We start from the raw sequence: 25,411 nt of genomic DNA, 5'->3' as shown, positions 1-25,411 counted from the left end.
TCTGGAGTACTAGCTGGTAGCATGACCTGGTCAGGATCACACAGTAAGCCAGTAGTAGTTTAAAATGTGAACACTTAACAGCCAGCTAGCTGTTAGCTCTAGCTAAGTAATTATTTATGAGGGGAAAACATTAAAAACACTATTCAAATTTTAATTTATCAGAATTAGATCCCCTGATAAATGTTTATTTGAGTGTTCCTAGCAAGCACGATATTAGAGCCTCCATCCACACACACATATTTTCATTATCCAGTCTCATTCTTCTCCATTATAGGACTGAAAAGAACATACCTTGATAAGATGTCAGCTTATTGGAGGAGATTTCTGCCCAGACAGACACTCACTTACACCACACCAACTTACAGCCTCCAGTTAAGCTAAACCTCACTTCTTTTAGATATGCTCAAGAAAACACTGAGAGAATGTGCTGTGTCTACATTGGCAGTGCCCAAACTACAAACTTTACACTACAGCTAGTTAACCAGAGAGCTGTCCTAAGCATTGTTCCTCCAGAAAGGAAGCAGTTTTATAAGCTATTGTAAGGTTTTATAAAACATGAAGTTTGACAAGAGGGTCCTTACACATCACTTTTATGAAGCAGCCTCATTGTCATTGATATACAGGAGTAAGGTCTAACTATCCCAACTGCCTATAGACTGTGCATGGAGTTATAAGAGAGTTTAATGGGAGTTTAGAATTATTATAATCTAAAGCAATATTCTATTGTTTCCCTCTTCAGAGGTGAGTTTAGCATTTCACCATAACAGCACATTTACAGTTGCTGCTGTTTGGCTGGACTTTATTTAATAGTCACTTTTCTTTCTCTTATAGGTAAATCAGCGACAAATCCAGATGCTTCATTTTCTGAGGTTAAAGCCCACTTGGCAGCATTTCCAAAATCACCAGTGAGCATTTATATTTATTTTAAATGTGGTCACATTTGCTCAATAGAGGAAATAAAACATCCTGTGTGCATCTGAAATAATGGTCATCCCTTCTGTAATGGCCTTTCAAACACCCCTTCCCAAATTGTGCAAGAACTCTATAAAAAAATTGCTGTTTAACACAAAATTAGAATTCAAAATCAGGAAGTGTGAGTTATAATGGCACCAAGAGTGGCATAAGAGTCACACATGTTCAAACAGAAAAAGAGGGTAAAGAGTAAAGGCAGAATATGTTTTCCTTAATTTTACTTTTCTTCATTTATTTCTGGATACACTGCTTCTTTCTATGCTCTACAGCAGTCAGTTGTTTATAGTCTTATTTTTTAATTTTCTAGGAAGAAAATTAGGGCGGCACGGTGGCGCAGTGGGTAGTGCTGCTGCCTCGCAGTTGGGAGACCTGGGGACCCGGGTTCGCTTCCCGGGTCCTCCCTGCGTGGAGTTTGCATGTTCTCCCCGTGTCTGCGTGGGTTTCCTCCGGGCGCTCCGGTTTCCTCCCACAGTCCAAAGACATGCTGGTTAGGTGGATTGGCGATTCTAAATTGGCCCTAGTGTGTGTGGGTGTGTTTGTGTGTGTCCTGCGGTGGGTTGGCACCCTGCCTGGGATTGGTTCCTGCCTTGTGCCCTGTGTTAGCTGGGATTGGCTCCAGCAGACCCCCGTGACCCTGTGTTCGGATTCAGCGGGTTGGAAAATGGATGGATGGATGGAAGAAAATTAGTCTGTTTGTTGATAACATACTATGACTTTGTGCTAGGTCAAAACAGCAGACTGAGCAAAACAGTATTTTTTTTAAGTTTATAGTGTTTGTAGGTGGCCTGTTCACATATCAGTTCTGTCACACATCCACATACACATATTGAAAAATAAAAAGTAAGATAAACACAGAGCAGGGTAAAATGAAAAGAAACAAAAAAACAAAGCACTATTCAGTGACATACTACCTATGAGAGCACTTTGCCATATAATTACATTTTTATGGCGATTAACTCTAATGCTCATGAGCACAAGAGAGCCAACGGTTAAAAAAGAAATTAGATATCTTATAAAAACAGTTCAAAAATATCCCAGAAAATTCAAAAGTTGGACTAATGAGTTCCAATTATTGTTTTAGCATTAACATAGTAGGCAAACTGTAAGAAAGAAAGAAAGAAAGAAAGAAAGAAAGAAAGAAAGAAAGAAAGAAAGAAAGGAATTACGCTAAAAAAAGAAATAGCATATATTATAAATTTGTTTTTCTTAGTTTTTCATCTTTGAAGAATTTGAAAATCACATTCTACCTATAGGAAACATTACCAACATTACCAGAAATAGTACAAGAATGATTTAAAAGGCTAAAATCTGATATATAATTAGAATCACATAACATTTACTATTAACTGCTTAACCAATATATGATATGAAACCTTATGGAGACATTTTTGGAAATCAGTGCATAGCTAGGATATACCTACGGAATGGAAGTGTGAAGAGTGATTATGTTTATTTCAATACTGATTTGCAATGGAAGGTAGCAGTAACAAAGAGTAGAACTGGGAAAAGAGATGTCATCATAAATGAATGGCTGGTTCAAAAACATATCAAAAATGTATTTTATCATAACAATAGAGAGAAGAAAAAATCAAAGTTAAGATATCAAAGCCTGTGTCAAAAGCCAAACATACAACATCGAAGAGTTTAGCAAGTGTTTAGTTAAAAAACAGGTTTATTATCCACAATCTATGATTGGGAAACACATCAAATGACTGACCTTAAATCCCACCTCTAACAATATGGCAAGGCACCCTAATGATGGGTAATAGGAAATGGTGACAAACATAACACACCAAATGGCGGCAATGACCCAGAATAATTTACAAAAACTTATCCAAGCAATATTTAAAAAAACTGTTAGATATGCATTAGATATAGATTCCTATAACTCCAAAACTATCAGAATGAATTTAAATATAGCTAAATCTATAATATTAAACAATGAATAAAACATGTCAACGTATAACAAATACAGTATTATTTGAGCTATCTTAGAAGATTGAAAAAGTTTAATTATTTAACTTAAACTTAACTTAATTAACTTAAATTAATAAAAGGTAAAATTATAGAAGTGTTAAAATCAATGGAGGATATGAATAAGTTGAAACTAGGTGCTACTAGTGATGAGCAAACTCAGTGTTGTTCACTTCACCTCATTTGGAGAAATCATGGAAGTGTTTGTGAATATCGCCGAACACCAGCAAAATACATTGAAGTCAATGGGGACTGACTAAATTAACCTAGAGCTGACTGGATTATAATGGTGTAGTCATTTTTAAAGTGTCCCTGAAGGATAGGGAAATGTCGGCCAACTATACTGGACTGATTATTGTGGCCAAAACGATGACCTGAGCAGTACGGCAAAAGTGCCAACCCCTGCACCTCTGTGCCTCAGTGAGATCAGAGAAATGCAAATGTATATTTCACCAAAACAAAGCAGAAATGTTGAAATCGTAGTTAAAAGTCAGTAGGTCATTTTATGTTGATTTACGTGAGACACTATTGCTTTGTGTGCTTTTCAGAAAACACCCAGGCAGCAGCTCGCCTCCCCCGCCACCCCTGCACTGCTGCTGCTGCGGTAACACACAGGGCAATGCTCGCAGCAACAGACATTTTATGTTGATTTTTGTGAGAAACTACTGCTTTGTGTGCTTTTCAGAAAGCTGACTTTTTTGGAAAAATATTCAACCGTGGGAGAAAAGGAAAAAAAAACAGCCTTAAAAGAGTTAAAGGCAGAAAATTCAAAGTGGCGTATCATGATTGAAGCCGCTGGTTTGTTCTACTTTTTGAAGTCACGCTAAAGGCTCTCCAAACTGACTGTGCTGATGCTTTGCACTTTTGCCTCTATCAAAAAATAATGTATTGTAAATAGTAATAAATCTTTCGTTATTATTATTATTATTTCATAGAGTCTCCTGTGTTTGGAAATGGTTGGGGGTCATCAGGCTCCTTCAAAGTTTGTTTCTTATATTCACATGGCTAATTATGCATGCATAATTACATGCATATTATATTGATGTGGAACTCGAAGATCGACCTGCACATTAGTGACAAGCAGAGATGACTCACTATTTATGCTGTGTATGTTTCGTAAAAATAAAATTTGAGAACTTGCATTATTTACTTATCTGTTAAGCTTCTTAAATTGAGTTCACCTACTATACACAGTATTAATGTGCTTTTATGGCTTTACATTTTATAGCATTTGTTTTTATGGAAAATGTAAATCATTGGTATTAATACTGATGCTTTAGTAGTTCATCAGCTGCTTTAGCACCTTTGGTTTCCATGATGTCTTCATGTTCTGTTTATATCTGCATGAGTCTTTCTCCCAGTGTTCAGATCTGCAGTGTGTCAGCCAGTAGACTTATGATACTAACTGTGAGCATGACTGTGTGCTCTTAATAGTGCCAACCACTGTGTGACCGTGCTTCTGTGAGATCAAAGAAGAAAGGCCTGAGTGAGAGATGCACAAGCTTTGTAAATAGTCTGTAATGCAAATGATCAACATTATATACCCAAGGGGGGTGATCGGTCCTATCCAATGTTGGCTGTTATAGCTCTAGGGGATGTTGCGCTGGCCAAGCAAAGCATTATGGGACGCCAAAAAAGTTCTCCTAAACCAGCCAAAATATTAGTTAATAGTTTGGCGAACAAGGACAAATGCAAACACAGTATATTTCCTGTGAATAACACTTTGACGAAATTTGCTGATCAACACTAGATACTACATTAAAATGAATTAGTCACAGTAGTACAGATTAAGGCAGCTTAAGGGTAACTCATAATAATGTCATAAATTTTTCTTCACTCTAAGAACTGTATGTACTGTACATGGAATAAGTCACAAAGAAGTGTATTAGACTGTAATACTGTAGGTATCCTAAAACCTTAATGGTTTTCAAATGTTTGATAAATAGTAATAATAATAAGTAACATAGGGATATGTAGGTCTCAGTAAGTATAAGTTCTATGACTGCAGTTCTGTTTTTTCATAGTAATTCACTTAATCATTGACATTGTTTCTTTAGATAAATAATGTTGTTGGAATTCTATTTTGCTTGTTCTCCTTTTTGCTACATGCCAACATTAACATTCAAGTACCTTAATGACACAGAACATGAATTAATAATTTATAATACACTTTCACTAAATATCTTTATCAATCAAGATTCATTTTGAGACATTCTGTCATTTCTCATTTAATCTTTTTTTTACCTTTGTCTTGCCTGGAATACATATAAGTTGAAAAGTTCAAAAAATGTCACACTATAAACCGTGCTCTGACAATTCCTTGCTCTGACAAGGAATTATAAAATTAGTAACCATTTAGGGGCGGAGTGGTGGCTCTGAGGCTAAGGATCTGCGCTGGTATCCAGAAGCTTGCCGGTTCGAATTCCTGCCACTGCCAAAATAGATCCTTCTCTGCTGGGCCCTTGAGCAAGGCTCTTAACCTGTAATTGCTCCAGGGGCACTGTATAATGGCTGACCCTGCACTCTGACCCCAAGGGGTATGCGAAAACTAACATACTGTATTCCTAATACAAGAAATTGTATAAGGCGAAATAAAGAACAAAAAGAAAAATTATGGAGAGTTCCTCTATGCAAATCATTGCTTGTGTCACTTCATAGTAGGCAGTTCTGCTTAACTAAAAACATGCCTTTTAAATAATCAATAGTACTTCATTTGTTTCCACAAAACTATGTTTCCTTGACATGAGATATTCCTTACAGCAGAATTAATTAATAAATAATGTGACAAAGCATGACTACGAAGTATATACTATACATCTTAACGATAAGTGCATGTTGGACTAGAGATAGAGATGAGTGTCCAGCAGATACAATTTTAATTTTAGAACCCATGTTTTACTTTTGTAATATGTTTTGCACAGGCTTGTCTGATCACTCTTTAATTTTTCTGAACTTGTGTAATCTAATTCAGAGTCATTCTGGCAGCATGTGGTCATTTATTTGATTTAATTGGTCAGGTTGAATGAGAAACTGTAAAAAATGTATATATAACTCTAATAGTCTAAAACCTCCTAGGAACAAGAGGCAGAATTGTTGAAATGGAACATTAAAAATGACTACAGCCTTTTTTCTACAAAGATCCTAAAAAATGCTGTACTCCTTTGTCTGCAGTCAGAATCAAATAATTTGCTATTCTCATATGGAGGAGGTTCATCATCCTGTGACCAATCAGATTCTACGCTGCCTTCGTTCACAAATACCTCTTCTTTAATTTTTCCAATGGGCCAACGGAGCAGCCCTGTCCATTATGAGGCTCTCTCAGATTCAAAGCCCATCCCGATTCCCAAGAAGGAAAAAACGCCTCCCATTTCACCACAGAGTAACAAATCGGATTTTATGACTTTACCAAGTAGGTATTATTATCAATACCTTTCACATATTTCTTGATGTACGTGATGTGTGTAGAAGTACATTTCCCCCAATATAAAGATGTTACATTTTTTGTGTTAGGTTAATATTTTTGGGTATGTTGTTTTATGTGTTTAAGTATGACATCTCTGTGTTTTAAATTAAGATCATCATGTACATTGTTTTAAGTAAATATCTCTTCTCTGTTAATGCACCTTTATTTTTACAGCTAAAAGATTATGGGACATACAAGGTTGATTTTGCATTATCAAAACTGTATAAGTTTGTTTTTGGAGTTGTTTGGCTGCATATATAATAATGAAAAATGTGTGGCACATAATGTGTTTATTTTTTTCTTTTGAGGTGATTTTTAGTTTTTCTCATATTTGAAAATAATTGCTTACTACATTGAAATGTAAAGTTCACAAAATAAGAGTCATCTGCAGTTGAGTTTCTAGCATGATTCAAACGCTTGGGCATAATAACTGTACATGTAACCAGTACATTGAAGGCTAGGGGGAACAGCTTCACCAGATGTTGTACAAAATACTTTAAGTAATACGCTTTCCTCAGTATTTTAATTTATTATTAAAATGTTTATAACAACTCTCAACTTTCATAAGTATTTTTCTCAACTTCATAAGTATTTTTTCTGATTTTCCATTAATGTAATTTCTCATCTGTAAAAATACTGCTTTTTTGTAGCATGTGAAATTGTCCTTGCAACTGCAAGTTTTTTTCTGGTTCAGGAGTTAGGCAGTTGGCCCTGCAGTGTTCTCTATACCCATGTGTGTCCAACCTGGACTTTCTATTGTAATCATCCATCCATCCATTTTCCAACCCGCTGAATCCGAACACAGGGTCACGGGGGTCTGCAGGAGCCAATCCCAGCCAACACAGGGCACAAGGCAGGAACCAATCCCGGGCAGGGTGCCAACCCACCGCAGGACACACACAAACACACCCACACTAGGGCCAATTTAGAATCGCCAATCCACCTAACCTGCATGTCTTTGGACTGTGGGAGGAAACCGGAGCGCCCGGAGGAAACCCACGCAGACACGGGGAGAACATGCAAACTCCACGCAGGGAGGACCCGGGAAGCGAACCCAGGTCCCCAGGTCTCCCAACTGCGAGGCAGCAGCGCTACCCACTGCGCCACCGTGCCTCCCGGAAATTAACAGTAACATGTATATTATGCATGCAAACATTATACACACAGTCAAGACATAACTATCAGGCTACAACAACTTCCATGAAGTAATAGAAATAGCTTCCAAAAACTGAAATGCTACAATGATGAATTGTAGCATTCATCATTCACTGTAGCAAGTATGCTTCAGGAGCGCACGAACCCCACCTTTATTCTACTACATTACTGAAGCTCCATCAAAACTAAATGCTACGAACAATGATGAGTCCACATTTAGTGACCCAAACACTTCATTGATTTTGTCTGTAATGCCATTAGCTGTCACATGATGCATATCGTCAAACTCAATAGCTGTTTTCTTTAATAGTGACTCCTTCAATAAAGTGAATGCACATCACCACAAGCTTCCAGTCTGTAACATCTTTACATTTATCAGTAATAATAATAGGCAAAAGAGAGCCATGCCACAATTTTAAAATGGAAGGTTTCCTTTGAAATTCTTCACTTCAATTTTGAAGCCAGTGCACTGGCAGTGTAATTAGTAGCCAAATCCATTGACAGAACTCAAGTTGTTAAGCAGACAAATACACTGAAATGCATAAAAATTCAATGCAGGCATCTACATGCAAACATACCACACGTCTGGTTAATGGTTAACTAAGACGTAAATGACAGCTGTTATATCATCCAGTTATTTCTTTAAGAAAGAAAACACATACATTTCAACAAAAACAACTTGACTGATTGTTCCAAACTCTCACCTCTTTCTGTTTAAAAAGTGCTTTCTGAATATTTCTTTTCCATTTAGTTGTGAGATATTTCTTTTACTGAACATAATCAGCTGCAACTTCTGAGTGTGCTTTTCTAATACTAATAATTATTACTGGCTAGAGAGTGGCACAGGAGTAAGCTGATTTATGGTTTCTATTACGTAAAATAAAATTGAGCTTAATGTCAATGTAAATTTATTTATATAGCACATTTAAAACAACATAGGAATGCTGTGGCCAAAGTGCTTTACAATAATAGAAGAAAAAAAACATACAATTAACATAAACAGCATAAATAGAAATAAAATAAATGAACATAAATAAAATAAATAATAAATAGAAGTAATGTTACATAATCACAATGAGGAAATCATCAGTATTACTGAAGGTCACGGAAAGCAAGTGAATAGAAATGAGTCTTTAGTCTTGTTTTGAACAGTTCAATTGAAGATGACTCCTTTATGTAATGAGGTAAAGAGTTCCACAGGCGAGAAGCAGCAGCTGCAAAAGCCCTGTCCCCCTTAGTTTTACACTTGGTACAAGGGACAACAAGAGACAACTGAGCAGAAGATCTAAGCAGTCTAGATGGCTGGTGTAAAGCAGATAATTCAGATAAATAGGCAGGAGCAAGCCTATGTAAAGATTTAAAAACTAGCAACAAGATTTTAAAATCAATTTGAAAACTGACAGGCAGCCAGTGTAAAGAAGCTAATACATTCTTCTTTATGATACTGGAGAGTGGCAACATGTTACATGTTGTTTGAACATGTGAGTGAGAATTCCACTGTATTCTGTACTTGGAACAATACCACTATCACTACTACTGCTGTTGCCGCTGTATTTGTCCCATGTGGCTTGTGTGTAATGACAGGGTGCCTACTTTCTGCCTTGTGCACAGAGCCATCAGAATAAGATTCCAGCTCTTAGGACCAGTATTATTATTTTTGTTATTATTGAAAAAAGCAAATTAATAAGTACAATGGCGAACACTGAAGCAAAAGTAGTGCCAACTGATCCTGAATCACTGAGATCCATAAAAAAAATTTTAAGTGACATTTGGTGAAAGTGTCAGGTAACACTTATGGGACAAGGCTTTAAGAATGTGATTAATCACTGGTCCAACATCACAACAAATCAAGTAATGTTGATATAAACATGAGAACAAAAAATTTTTTTTTTAAATCACCATTTGAATTTCCAGTGATGCTAACAGATAATTTAAACATCACCTTGAGTTCTAATGCTTGAAAATCCAAATTGTTTGAGAAAAGTATTTACTTAAATGTTATCCTTTTCCTATGCAAATACATTGATATTAAAGTGTTTTTACAGCGTGCATACATTAATGTTGTAAATTTGTGTTATCCAATATTAAGGTTGTGTGGAGATGGAGACATTATCTATCCTGGTAACATCAGGAACAAAGCAGGAATCATTCTTGGACATCTTGCGAGTTTATTTAAAATAACAGACAGTGTGCAGAAGAGATCTGGAAGACAAATAAAAAATTAGCTTACATAGCACAAGTCAATAGGAGGTAATGCTTATACTGTATAGAGCACTGTGTGCAGATTTGGTGGCCATATTACAAAAAAGACATAGCAGCAATGGAGAAAGTCCAGTGAAGACTATTGATTGTAGGACTCCAAGGTATGAATTATGAATAAAGATGGTAGGAATTGAAAATTTTCAATTCAAACAAAAGGAGATCAAGAAATGACATGTTAAAAGTGTATACATTTTGTGATAGGACTTATCAACATTGTGGATCCCAGCTATTAGTTTAAAATGAGCTTAACAACAAGAAGCAGAAACTTGTTTGAGAGAGAGTACTTTATTGCCATTTTACTGTAGTAAAACCAAATTAATTTGGTATCTTTGCCTTTATAGTCCAGTATATGTAACAAAAACAAAAATAAAAACAGACACAAGTATTAAAAACCATTATAGAGAGATTCCCATAAAATGCCATATGGAATGAGCAGCATATATTATATTTACAACATGTAAGAAACATTATATATAATAAATGTACTTACTCAGGTATGCAGTATTTACTAAAAAGCAGCATGCTAGACAGCTTGCAATAAGTATGATGTAATGCACAGAAATAATAAAATAAATAAAGAATATTTACTCAAATACCAGCATCTTTGTCAGTAACACTGCATTAGACCTCAGGAGTTCAAATGTTTGAAAGCATGTCTGGATATTTTTGTGTGTGTGTTTATGTTTCAGCTGTCCACAGGGGAATGGCAGAGTGTATCTGGCAGTTCTTGAGGCAGGAGAGGCTCTTGGAAAAAAAAAGAATTCCTCAATGTGTCAGTCTGGGATCTTATTGTCCTATACTGCTTTCTTGATGATAATGGGTCAAATAGATGATTGTCTGGATGTGTTGTGTCCCTACTGATAGCTCTAGCTTTATTTCTCAGTTATCCACTGTAGGCACTGTCCAGGTTTAGGAGGACAACCTCAGTTATCAATTGGTTGAACCGCATGCCAGAATACTTTCAACAGTGCTGTTAAGGGTACATTTCACACAAGCATTACAATGTTTTTCTTCACTTAGTGAATCCTAGATGCATGGATTAAGTTACCATGTAATGTTATAGACAGTAGTAGTCTGGGGGCATTCAGTGCTTGACTTCAGTTTTTTTTTGAGAAATCAGGCAAAAAGGATTCCTGCAGTAAACGGCTTGTTCTCATAGTACAGGTTTTGTTCTCATAGGAAAGGTTGTAATGTTATAATAAGACTATAAGATTTTTTTTCAAATGATATTTAGTTTTTCTTTTCAGCAAGCTATGAAAAAAATGTTTCAACCTTTGCCAACAGATGTACAAGAGAAACTATCTAGTCCTCAAGGACAACATGGATTCCTAAGTTTGAATAAAGCTCAACACACCAAGGTAAAAAAAGTTTCTGTTTTTCTGCAAGTGAGTCATCTTTGATGTTTTATTGAAAGGCGTCCTTGAAATGATAATGTTTGTAGTTAAGTTTTAGTCTGTTCTCTGGTATTCATTCTGCGCCATTTATTCATTCATTGAATTTGCAGGTCTTCTTATTCCACTGCAGCACTACTGTGCTTTCTCTTTTTCGTGTAATAATCAAGGATTGGTTCCTGCCTGTGACCATAATAGTATAAAGCTGCTATATTGCTGTTTGTGTATTTATAGTGCTCACAGAAGAATTCCGTTATCTGATTTTGTTTTCCTTTTCTATGGAAATAGATTTTTGTACTCATTGGTACAAGTTACTTTTTACTAAGCTTATTTAAGATTTAACTATATTTTATATTGTACATTGTGTTGTATTAAAATAGCCATGCAATGATGGGCAAACTATTATAAATGAACAACTCCTCTTTAGGACACTGTTTTCTCACTTGTAAAAGAAAGTGACATTTTGAAACCTGCTTGATCCATTTCAGGTTTGTGATAGACTAGCGCCCATTCTGGCTATATAAGATGGCAGGAAGCAACTCTGCACATGGCTCCAGTCCATCACACAGCCTGCTTTAACATACACCTACACATACTGGGATAATAAAGAATTAGCCTAACATTTACATTTTATACTGTCACATACAGATGCAAGAGCAGCAGAGAAAACTTAGAATTAATTTACATGGATATCTTAGTAGGTGTAATTCCAGGACCATGTATGGGAAATACTGCAGTCGGGCCAACACTCACTTTATACTTTGTAATTAATTTTCTTATAATAATAACAATTAATGTTCTTGTTTGCACATTGTCACCTTATGTGTGTTTAATTGGCTGACCAGCTTAAGTCCTCTCTGACTCAGAACCACTTCACATTATGACCGCAGAACCTGGCATTTATATTCTCGTAAACATTCTTGTATTAAACAAGTTTCAGATTTTTTCTCACTAACAATCATGTCCTTGCAAACATAAAACATTGGTCACTCTTGTCTAAAACAAAACTATGAGTGCAGTCTATGGTAATGCTAACATCATTGGTCACTTCACCACCTCACACTAAGCCTTTTTCACATTTCCTAAGTTATACTGTGGGTATCGTGCAAGGCACACTCACTTATAGAGCCAAACGTACCCATACTGGGACAATTTATAATTACCGATTAACTGCATGTGACCTGGGTTCCTGGAGCTGTGAGTCACCAATGCTATAAAATGCACTACAATGGCACACTGGAATTAAGGCTTATTTTAAAGAAATATATAATACTACAAGCAACATTATGTTTATAACTTCTGGTAGATCTGATCAATATACTTGAGTCTGGAAAAATATTCTCCCAGCAAAATTGTCAATGGAGATTGCATGTGCCCTGAATCACATATAGAAGAAAGAATTTCAGTGTACTCTGTATACATGCCCCTATATAAATCAATGTAAAACACCATAAAAGGGTAAATTTTGTGGAAGCTTTAGATATTAGTAATGTCAAAGGGCTTTTATTATGATTTACCTATCTTATTTTAACTGCACTTTTTGTATTTTGAAAGCTGTTTTGATTGACAATCAAAGACATTGATTTAAAGGGCCTCCATGTATTCTGTTACAGGGTGACTCCCGCAGAATAACCCATATCTCTGCAGAACAAAAGCGCAGATTTAACATCAAGATAGGATTTGACACTCTTCAGGGTCTGGTGAGCACGCTCAGTTCTCCTTCTAGCATTAAGGTAAGATTCCACAGAGAAAAATATTCAATGTATGCTTGTTCAGCATAGAAATACTTATCCAGAAAGGTGTTTAAGTCTCAGTGATTGTGAGCTATTTTAATTAGTTTGGTTTTCCTTAAGCTGTAAAGAGAAGTCAAGCAAAATGACACCTTTAATTGGCTAACTAAAAAGATTACAATATGCAAGCTTTCGAGGCAACTCAGGTCCCTTCTTCAGGCAAGATGTAATACAGAAACTGGAGTACCCTGTGTTTATATAGACACTAGGACAAGTAACAACATTGGTAAAACTTTAAGTGAGACATCACTACATTCATAATGGCTAACACAGTACAACACCCTAGTACTTAAGTTGTCTCTCTATTATAAAAAGAAATCCTGTCCTGGAAAGCAAATGCAAGGCTACAATACGTGATCATCTCGGAAGACATTTTAAAGACCCGCGAGACCAAGGAGACTTGCCACGGTGCGTCTCGCGGGGGCCGTAAACATGAGACTTGGTGCCAAGAGATTGTCCCAGGGCCGTAGCAAAAAGGACAGCGGCTGTACAGGCTTTAAAAAGATCGAAGGGCAGTGCGACAGCAGCTACCCCAACCAAACCCCCCCCCCTCCCCCCCCCCCCCCCCCCCCCCCCCGAACGCGAGCAGCATTATACATCCTGCAAGAAAGAATTCATCCACGCCCGGGGCCAGAAATAAAAGACAGGTATTGCTTTTACAACGTCACGCGAGACCAGGCAGTGAGCCATCATTTAAAACAAGTCAACAGACCTCTAAGCTAGCAGTTGTTGGATTGCTTTTGGCAGGTAAGCATCATGTGCTCCCAGCTCTTAAAACAACGACATGCAACAAGCAGAACAGGCAGCTAGCAAGCAGCAAAAAGACAGCAAATGATCCAATGGCATATCCTTAGCATACGTTCAGCTGCAACACCCTTCACAACACGAGCAGTATTATATGTCTGGCAAGAAAGGGATGTAACCATGCGCGGGGCAGGAAATAAAGAAACAAGTATTGTTTTTACAAAATCTTTTTAAAGTAAAAGTGAAAATAATGCATATGTAACAATTCCCAAGAAAATAACAATCTATTTAAATTGTAGATTGCCTGCCTAAGGTAAAGTCATCCCTGATGAATGGGGACGTGGGAATGAGGGGTCCTTTCATTGGATTAGCGCTATTTCAGATGTGGAATGGCAAAATGGGGGAGGCAGCTTGATGAATGAGATCTCCAGGACTTAAAACACATCCAAATCATATTATGTGATATCATCTAATGTGAAATTCTACTCCGTACTTCTAGAATTTTTATTTTTAAACTGTATTGAGGATTTATTCTGTTCTATGTATTGTACTGTATTGTATTGACCCCCTTCTTTTTGACACCCACTGCACGCCCAACCAATCTGGAAAGGGGTCTCTCTTTGAACTGCCTTTCCCAAGGTTTCTTCCATTTTTTCCCCACAAGGGTTTTTTTTTTTGGGAGTTTTTTCTGGTCTTCTTAGAGGGTCAAGGCTGGGGGGCTGTCAAGAGGCAGGGCCTGTTAAAGCCCATTGCGGCACTTCTTGTGTGATTTTGGGCTATACAAAAAATAAATTGTATTGTATTGTATATCCGGTAAACCAAACACGGGGTTGGCGAGAGAAGCGAGCAGGGGGCAGAGCCCCCTAGTAAATAAATACTTTTAAGTATTGTACCCCTTACATTCTGAGAAATGTGGGAGAAGTGTGAGTGCTTTTTCCTAAGGAATGAGTTAGATTTTCATGAATTTGAATCCACACTTCTAAAACGCATTCAGCTCTTGAATTTAAAAACAGAAACTGAGTGACTTTTGTAAATACACATTAATTAAGGCAGGTAGTGTGGCGTACTGGCTAGGACAATTTACTTTTACCTACAAGTGGGGCACTGCTACAGATTTTGGGCCCCATAAAGGGATATCATGTTGGGCCTCCCACCCAGATCAAACCAACCTTATACAATGTCTGCGTAACCACATATGTAGCTTTTGATAACTTTACCTTTGCAGGCTGGTAGCTCTAGTTAGGTGTCATATTTAGTATCCAAAATAAATTACTTTAAAAACATCTGGTATTGTTTTTATCCAGTAGGTGTCAGTATACACCTAGAGAACAAGTTCTGGTATAGAGTGAAGAAACAAATGTACATGGATACAATGATTCCACCTAGCTCTTATGTTACAGAATCATAGTTCATCCACCTTTGCCTTCTTTTATTGATTGATTCTACAACACTACCACATGTCGGTATCAGTTGGCAGTGGAATTTACTATCTGATATAAGAAATGATAAGGAATGGGCTAAAGGACATCTGTCATAGTTTAAATGTTATGTTAATGTTAAAATCCTGACAATACTGCTAGCAAAGATATATAGTAACATCTGAAATTACATGAAGATAAATAAACAATAGCATTATGACAAAAAAATGAAAATCAGCAGCAGTATAAATAAGTATGTCAATGAAGTTGTGCCAGTGTTATATTTTTGGATACAGTCCATGGGCATCATGTCCATGCCATTCATGTCATTACTGGTCCTTGCTTAGCCATACATTATTGATTTAGCTAGACAATGAAAAATGTTAGCCTTTAGACAGTAATAATAAAAATGTCAAACATTAAAATTATTAGCAACAAAAAACATGTAATTTTCTGTTAACTGCGATGCAGCCCATTCCTTTCCCTATACTGCTTATTTGAACTCCTTTTAATTAGATTTTTGTTTTATCTTTTGGTTGTTGGGTTAGATTGAACAATCCTGCAAAAATGTTCTTTTGCAACACATATGAAGAAGGGACTAAATGACCTTCCTTTGAAAAAAAATTGTGTGACCATCTGCCTCCCTTTCTTCCCTCATTCTTTTCTGTTCTGGAACTCGGCTTTGGTTTGAAAGTTTTAACTTGAATAAAACGAAAATGCATCAAATGTTGGATAGCAAGAATGTGGGGCTGCCAGGTCCTTAAAAATGACAGCCCATGGACAGCTTAAAAATAGCAAATGAAACCAAAAAAAAATAGGCCAAATACCTGAGGTAGACAAAATGCCACACCAGAAAACAGGTGGGCAGTGTTGAGAGTGAGAAGGGTTAGGTACATACCATTTGGGGGGGGGGTGTCAAACCCAGGGTAGGGTTTTCAGCTGGATAAAGTAACATGGCAAAAATGAAGTGGGTGGGGGTTGGAAAATAGCCCAAAACACTGCTTTAAAAAACACAACCCACAAAAGCCCATTTTTTCCTGAGGACGCCTAAGAAAAATAGCCCAATTTGCCAGGAAAACCAAGGAACTGGCAAAGCTGGGTTTATGATTCAGGTTCCTGAAGACTTGGCTAAAAGAGAGGGGTAGATGTAATGTAGCCACTGCCTAGATGGAAAGTTTTAGCAAAAAAATAGTACAAAAAAAAAAAACAAAAAGCAAAAGTTTCTACACTTAAAATAAACTATTTTTTTAAAAAGTAATATTAATAACTGGCCAATAAAAACTTATAAAATGATGTGCCAATATTTTTGAGGGCCCCTGTCAGTCAAAGACCCTTGGGATTATCCTAACCCCCCCTTCCCCACTTTACAGGACCCATGTCTGCAAGGTTGATGCTGCCCGCCACTGAAACACTGCTTAACATTATGTTACTTAACCCACCTGTGCTGTAGATTTGTAAAATGAATGTAAAAAATTGTATTGTATCCCCATTTACCCATTTTTTTAAAGAATGTTAAATAAAATCATCAGCCAAATATAAAGTAGTAAGTTCATAATCAGTGCCGGAATTAAGGCTTTCAATGGAGGCATTTATGTTCAGCACAATCTGCTGAATAGTTTGTGGTTTCCGCAGCAGACCCAGTAAATGTACCCCCTCTGTAGTACAGCAAATCTTCAACAACAACTATCACGGAAACAGCACGGAGATTTTATGTGATGCTATGAATTTATAATTTACCAGATATGCATTCTGCAATTTTTTTCTTTCTGTCTTATAGATAAGTAAAGCAGCTATCTTGAACAAGACAGCAGAGTACATTGCAAAAATGCAGCAGGAGAGAACCCAGATACAAGAAGAGGCACAGCACCTGCGTAATGAGATTGTGAAACTGAATTCGGCTATTAAGTGGGTCTATGTGAATTTTTCTGTTGGTGTATAAATGATTAAAGTTTCTGTAATAATCGAGATCAAGACTAAAATACTACCATGTGAAAATTATATGTCTAGGGCAGTAAAGGACTGGAGTAGAAGTAAAAATTAAAAGCCACTTGCAGCCAATTTATCACACCATAAGTATGATGTGTAGGGATCACCAAAGTAAACAAGAATGTTATTTGTTTACAAACTGTCCAAATATATATATATATATATATATATATATATATATATATATATATATATATATATATATATATATAATCTTCATTTGGATCTTGATCTTTGTTTGTCTGTGAATTCACTGCCTTGTGTGGTGTTCCTGCTGTGTTCAGTAGAAGGCAGTAGTGATGGAGGAGGAGAGGAAGTGAGGGGGAGGATCGTTGGATGAGGTTGGAGTGTGGTGATTAAAGAGGATTGAACTAAAGGAGACTATGTGCTGTTTGTACTGGCTGAATACACAACACCTTGGTTGTTACTTTTGTTTACAAACACTGTCGATAGCACTCTTTGTGTTTAGATATGGCGTCGACACCGTACTTTGTGTTTAGATCTGGCGTTGACACCTGCTTCATTGTCGAGACTGTGTTTTTTTTGTGTTTCTATCGACCGTCGTTGACAGCACTTCGTCCGAATCGAATGTTCACCCACTTCTTGGAGTCGGCAGTCAGAGTATATAAGTCTGGCACACTTCTGTGATTTTCCATCAGTCGGCGTTTGGAGTTCAAGAAAGAAGCATTGGTTCTTCCTTACTCTTTGGATTGCCACAAAGCAACCTGCAAGATTGGAGAAAGGTTGAGAAGAGATCGTGAGAGGAAACGACAGCGTCATGAAAACGAGATGGACTGTGAACGGAGAGAAGCAGAAATGCTCCTCCACCACCACATAATTACTATTCGGACAGTGATTCCGAGTAGGCTGTTCCTATCGAATCAATGTCCAAAGGTTTTGTTTTGTACTTTTGTTTCCCTTATAAAAAATCATAATGCTGTACAACGAAGGGCCCAGTTCACGACTGGCAGCCGCGTTTAAACAGGGAGCCCTTCACAGACAACTTTAACATGCGCAACGTAGTTGGGCGCACATGGCTAGTATATATATATATATAGTAAGTTAACATTTTGTCAAAAAGCATAAAATATTTAAAGATTATAGAGATGCACTTTATTTAAAGGTCAAAATTCTTGTTACTCTTATCATAAACATGGCATGTGCAATATGTAGTATCTTCTATTCTGTTAGGTACCTGAATGAGTGAGTAAGTGAGTGTGTGAGATGGTTGGGAAACATCATACAGTATGTTGCTATCTTTTTTATCGAATGCTAGGTTTTAAATAAGAATTTAGAGTCTCTAACTTGCTTCTTACTGCTACCTATAAGTCTATTATTGACAGCAGCAGGTTTTCATTGTCCAAGCTAGATATTCTTATGTGTTTCTGGGGGTCTTTGTTTGTTTATTATAATCTATCTATCTATCTATCTATCTATCTATCTATCTATCTATCTATCTATCTATCTATCTATCTATCTATCTATCTATCTATCTATCTATCTATCTATCTATCTATCTATCTATCTATCTATCTATCTATCTATCTATCTATAGATATACTGTATATTCATTGCATTCGTAGTCTGAGTCTCGACAACCTGAATCGTGTGGGTGGTTACCTACCAGGTAATGCTTGTGGTTGGTCTGCCATTCGGCAAACATCCACCACGGTGCTCTCTTTCAGTTGTGAGAAGCAGATCATGAAATGTTGCATAGTTTACTGTCAATTCAGGTCGTCGAGACTCAGACTACGAATGCAATGAATGCAATTACTCTGGACCTACAGGCTGTCAAATAAACGAACCACACGCCATGGTGCAGTGTAAAGGGGCTTCGTCACTGACGTTGACGTCCGAGGTTCGATTCCCCGAGAGGGGAGCAGTAGAGTGTGTACGGCTGATGAGCCCAAATAAGGGCGAAACACGTGTCGCATACTCTTTGCTTTATTTGACAGTAAACTATGCAATATATATATATATATATATATATATATATATATATATTCATGGCATTCGTAGTTTGAATTACAATCTGATTGTATGGGTGGTTACCTACCAGGTAACGCTTGTGGTTGGTCAGCAAGTCAGCTAACATCTGCCACGGTGCCCTCTTTCAGTTGCGAGAAGCAGATCATAGAATGGTTGAAAATAGTTTTACTGTCAAATAATGCAAAGAGTACGCAACACATGTTTCGCCCTAATTCTGGGCTCATCAGGCATACACACTCACTGCACTCCCTCTTGGGAATCGAACCTCGGACATCAGCGCTAGAGGCAAAGCCCCTAACATTGCGCCATGGCATGTGGTTCGTTCATTTGACAGCATGTAGATCGAGGTAATTACATACGCTGACGTCCGAGGTTCGATTCGAGTCCGTTTCTCTCCTTTCTGGACTTCTCTGGACTTTCTTCCAGTCCTCCTGAGCAATGCCTTCTTTCTCCTGACTCCAGCTCTCCTGGTGCTCTCTGACGAACTTCCAGCAGAACTTCCTGGTGTGGTGGAAGTGCCACATGAGCACCCGGAAGCACTCCGGGTGTCCCTGGAACTCCTTCCACCCGGAAGTGCTGGCATCCAGGGCTCCACAATCCTCTGGGCTCCCCCCAGTGGTGACCACGGGCCCGAATAGGGTTGAGCTTCCATGCTTGGTTCCCGTGGCCCCCATACAGACCAGGGCGGCTGCCCTCTCGTGGTCAAGGGGAGGTATAATCCCTCTCCAGGTCCTTCCAGGCATCCCAGCTGGGCATAAGCCCCCAGTCGTCCGCCACAATATAGATAGATAGATAGATAGATGGGGACAAAAAAAAGTTCTGTCTATCTAAGGGGAAATTCAAATTTTACAGAAACTCCAAAACATAAATAAATACTTATAATGAAAACCAACAACTCTCCCAAACACGTATAAAATCTTCTGGTTTGGATAGCAAGGAGCTGCTGCTGTCAATAACAGGTTTGTAGGTGGCAGTAAGATGAGATCAGGTACTGTATATACATATAATTTATATATAATATAATTTTTCTGATCTTGGGGACAAATAAAGTCTATCTATCTGATTGCTCCATTTACTCAAGTGACCTCCCTCTTTTTCCCATGTATCACTGTCTGTTTACTGCAGCTCTCCTCAGCTACTGGGGTCAATGTAGTGGGATGGAGACTAATACATTATATGGGTGCAGGAGAATCTAAACTGAGCACAAAGTAACAAATATACTTATCATCTAGCATGGGATTTCATGGCCCTTTCTGTTCAGTAAGCATCACATCAGCTCCATTAATATCTGCCAAGATCCAGTGGGTAAAATGATGGACATCATCTCCATTAGCAGATGGACACAAGTTTCAAAACTCATAGGTTTTACTTGTTTTCTGTCACATGTTGTGCATTCTTTAGATCTTTATGCAGACATATAATACAAAGCTACTTCAAGTAAGAAACAAAAAATTCAGTCACATTAATATTTTTAGTTTCTGCTGCTCACTTCTATCCATTTCCAAAACTGTACAGATTGTTATTGTATATTCTGTTCACACCTATGTTGTACCATGTATGACTATAGCAATATTTATTTTCACTTTTATCTGAAATTCCACTTTGATCTTACATGGCATTGACTCAACCAGTTTATTTATGCAATTCCTAGAATTATACTGTCCAACAGCTGCAGTGTATTTTCCCATGCAACACATATGACAACATTTATGGAAATACCATAATTACATATAGAAGGTGTACCTTAAAGTGCTTTACAAGAAGTAAAAGAATTAGATTTACAAAGAAGATACATACGTACACGATCATACATGCATATACTGTATATTATACTTACATACAAATATAGATTTCACTATGGAAATATACAAATGAATAATATAAATGGAGTCCCTATGTCTAGCTTAAATAACTCAAGCGGTTATAAGGATAACAGTCAGATAGCCATGGAGGAGACAAAAACAAAAACTGCAGCTGATGGGATACTGGGGAAAATAAACCTGTGGGGATTCCAAAGCTAAAAAAAAAACCAAGCCCCCACTGTGCATTCTACAAAATATAAATTTGCTAAAGTAATTCATTATTGTTACATTTCAACATCCTAGAAGATGAAATACAGAGGGTCTCATCACAGGTTGGACTATCCACATTCCTTCAAATATCAAAGATGGTTTCTCTTCCTATAAAAGCCTAGATAAGTTGAAAATGATGCTTACATCTCTTTTTTCTTAGTGTTTGCCAGCAAAAGCTCCCAGCGACTGGGGTCCCAATCACTCGGCAACGATTTGACCACATGAGGGAGATGTTTGATGAATACGTCCGCACTCAGACAGTACAGAATTGGAAGTTCTGGATTGTATCCTTTCCTTGATCTTTAAAACTGACTGAAAATGTGCTGTTGTATGTATGATGACACTAACTGGTCAACTTTGTTATTACATTCTAGGTTGATGTTTAATAATCTGTTTTGTTGTGTCTATTTATACATTTAACCAAAAAAAAAAACTAAACTCATCATAGAGTCCTTTTTCTGAGTTCCACACCTGGTTGCTGTCTGCCTGGAATTTGCCAGAGGCTTCTTCCCAGGTGCTCCAGGCTTCCTCTCTGGATGTTTACATGAGTGGATGCTGGCACCCTATCCAGGGTCCTTCCTTGTGCTGCTGTTTTGGGTTGAATAAAATGTTAGTGACTAAAAGGCATTCAAAAACAGAGTATGTTCACTAATTGCCACAAAAAGTGGAACTTGAGGACACCATATAGTGACATTTTTGATAATTGTCCTTTGTAATATAAATTTAATGTTGCCTAATTTTTATTAATACAGGTCACCATTCACTTTTTATTATAGTAAGCAGGATAGAGTTCTTCCAGTTAAGCTGAGTAATATGTCAGACAAGTGTTAGAATTGAATTATGTATAAAGCTAAATGTTGTGCTAAATTAAGCTGTTCAATCACCAAATGTTAAAGACATTTTGTCTTGCTCCTTTAGCAGTGTTAGTGTCAAGTCCTTTGTTTGTGCTGATCAGGGACATAAGTTAGTAAGAATGTACAAACGCAACAAAGTGGCATTCAAGCCTGGTCTTCTGGAACTGAGACAGAACAGTGTTATACAGTAATCCCTCCTCCATCGCGGGGGTTGCGTTCCAGAGCCACCCGCGAAGTAGGAAAATCCGCGAAGTAGAAACCATACGTTTATATGGTTATTTTTAGAATGTCATGCTTGGGTCACAGATTTGCGCAGAAACACAGGAGGTTGTAGAGAGACAGGAACGTTATTCAAACACTGCAAACAAACATTTGTCTCTTTTTCAAAAGTTTAAACTGTGCTCCATGACAAGACAGAGATGACAGTTCTGTCTCACAATTAAAAGAATGCAAACATATCTTCCTTTTCAAAGGAGTGCAAAGCAAGCAGTCAAAAAAAAAATCAATACGGCTTTTAAGTATGCGAAGCACCGCCGGTACAAAGCTGTTGAAGGCGGCAGCTCACACCCCCTCTGTCAGGAGCAGGAAGAGAGAGAGAGAGAGAGAGAAAGCGAGAGACTGATAAAAAAAATCAATACGTGCCCTTTGAGCTTTTAAGTATGCGAAGCTCCGTGCAGCCTGTCCTTCAGGAAGCAGCTGCACACAGCCCCCCTGCTCACACCCCCCTACGTCAGCGCAAGAGAGAGAGAGAGAGAGAGAGAGAGAAAGTTAGCTGGATAGCTTTTCAGCCATCTGCCAATAGCGTCCCTTGTATGAAATCAACTGGGCAAACCAACTGAGGAAGCATGTATCAGAAATTAAAAGACCTATTGTCCGCAGAAACCCGCGAAGCAGCGAAAAATCCGCGATATATATTTAAATATGCTTACATATAAAATCCGCGATGGAGTGAAGCCGCGAAAGGCGAAGCGCGATATAGCGAGGGATCACTGTATACTATATATAAAGTATATGTGTGTATATGTAAAAAATAGTATATATATGATGACAGATTTCTATCTGGCCACTCAGTTGTAAAGTTCAGATTGGTGGAGTGTTGAAGTGATGGTTTTACAGTTTCTCCAGTCTCCACACAGGTTCTCTGGAGCTCATCCAGAGTGACCATTGGGTTCTTGGTCACCTCTCTTACAAATGCCTTTCTTACTACGATTGCTCTGTTTGGTCAGGTAACCAGCTCTAGGAAGAGTTGTGGCTTTTCCAAACTCCTTCCATTTAAGAATTATGAAGGTAATTGCGCTTTTGGGAGACTTCAGTGCTACAGGATTTTTTGTAGCCTTCTCTAGATCAGCGCCTCAATACAATCCTGCTCTAAGCTCTGCAGGCAATTCTTTCAAACTCATGGCCTCGTTTTTGCCCCGATAAACATTGTCAGCAGTGGAACCTTCTGCAGACAGCTGTGTGTCTTTCCTAGTCATGTCCAATCAATTGAATTGACAGATTGAACTGAGGTGGAGTGCAAATAAGGTATAGAAACATCTCAGTGATGATCAATAGAAATGGATACAACTGAGTCACATTTCAATGTCATAGCAAATTGCTTGGATACTTGTTTTAATGTGACATTTCAGTTTTTAATTTTTAATTAAATTTGCAAAAAATTCTGTTATATACAAAGGGGGCCAAAAATATATACATACATCAACAAAAGAAAAACAATGTATTAAAGTTGTGATGTTAAATTTATACAGATATCAAGGGGTGAATTTAAGTCACTATTGATTTCTACATTTACAACAGGTGCTCAAAATGGTTACCATATGTGTCCAAACACTTTTGATTACGGTGAACTACTGCTTGAACAATGTTGGTCAATGTGTCCAGTGAAATTGATGCATATGCTGTTTCATTTTCCTCAAAGCACAGCAAGTGTTGGTGATTTTCTACGATACACAACATCCTTTATGGTCCCCTTCTAGATGAAAGTCCAGTTGTGTTAAATCAGGAGAGTGTGGAGGAAACTCAACTGCACCTTGTTCAAGCAGTAGTTTGCCGTAATCAGAAGTGTTTGGACGCTCGTGGTAACCATTTTGAGCACCTGTTGTAAATACAGAAGTCAAAAGTGACTTAAATTCTCTCCTTGATATCTGTATAAATTTAATATCACAACTTTAATGCAGGTTTTTCTTTTGCTGAAGTGTGTATACATTTCTTTGGCCTACTCTGTATATACAATATATATATGTATATACTGCATATATATACTGTATATACTGCATATATATATATATATATATATATATATATATATATATATATATATATATATATATATATATGTAAAATTTCCCTTTTTTTTATAGGAAGAGGCAGCCAACCTAATCCTCCCTAACAAAGAATTCATAAGCTGCCATTGATGCAAATTATGAAAATAAGTAACAATTCAGTCACAGTGATTAATCCAACTTTATTTTTTGTAGTGCCCTTAATACAGAGAATCATATCATGAGGTACATTACAAAGCAAACAAGAATACATTTCAGAATAAAAGAATAAAATACTAAATCTTTTATTGCATTAATAAGTTACAAGACAAATACTTAAATGTACATCAGTAAAGATGATCTGATCAGTAAATTGCACTAGATGAGCAGTATAAGATAAAAACATAGTTTCAGTAGAGTTCTTACTAAAAACGTCAAGTTTAGATAATTCAGTTCCAGGTAAAATCAATTACAGTGTAATATAGGTGTTTTTAAGCAACATTTTAATGAGTCCACTGATGGAAGCAAAGGGTTTTTGCAATGTTAAATTTTTCAAAATTGGATGACGTTAAAAGTGATGACCCTCAGGGTTCAGTGATGATGCCACCACTCTTTTTAATCTGGACAAGAATTTTTTTGAGTATAATTAATAAGGTGATTATGTTTGCAGATGATACCAAACTCAAACAAGGTAGAAGGGCAAGTAATACAGAATCAGCTGAATAGTTACACAGGGATTTGGACAGCACACCGGCCTAGGCTGAGTTGTGGCCTAAGAAATTAAGAAAATAGAAGTAAATGTAAGGTATTGCACATCTGGGTATTGCACATCTGAAGTAAAAGTGTTCAATCTGAACACACATTGCAAGATATGAAACATGAAAGTACACCTTAGGACAGGAGCGAGGAATCATAGTAGACATGTCACTATTGACATCAAGACAGTTAACAGAAGTAATCAAGAATACAATGTTAGAATATATAGCACGATGTGAAGAATACAAGTTACGGGAAGTTGTACTTAAGTCATATAATGCACTAATGTACTTCATTTGAAGTACTGTGTGCAGTTTTGGTGTC

At 37.3% G+C, this 25,411-nt stretch overlaps 1 protein-coding gene across 2 annotated transcripts in view; it reads left to right on the top strand.

The window, feature by feature from the left end:
• LOC114655781 (carbohydrate-responsive element-binding protein) overlaps positions 1–25,411 on the top strand; it is an 87,055-nt gene that overhangs the window by 58,429 nt on the left and 3,215 nt on the right. For both annotated transcript variants that reach the window (XM_028807007.2, XM_051930815.1), the window contains 6 exons: positions 832–905; positions 6,118–6,355; positions 11,111–11,184; positions 12,831–12,950; positions 16,947–17,074; positions 21,377–21,500. In XM_028807007.2, the coding sequence (XP_028662840.1) occupies positions 832–905; positions 6,118–6,355; positions 11,111–11,184; positions 12,831–12,950; positions 16,947–17,074; positions 21,377–21,500 (758 nt within the window). The remainder of the gene's footprint in view (positions 1–831; positions 906–6,117; positions 6,356–11,110; positions 11,185–12,830; positions 12,951–16,946; positions 17,075–21,376; positions 21,501–25,411) is intronic.

This window comes from Erpetoichthys calabaricus, chromosome 8, assembly GCF_900747795.2.
Source record: "Erpetoichthys calabaricus chromosome 8, fErpCal1.3, whole genome shotgun sequence".
NCBI classification, from domain to species: Eukaryota; Metazoa; Chordata; class Cladistia; order Polypteriformes; family Polypteridae; genus Erpetoichthys; species Erpetoichthys calabaricus.
This window is presented reverse-complemented; position numbering and strand designations above follow the sequence as displayed.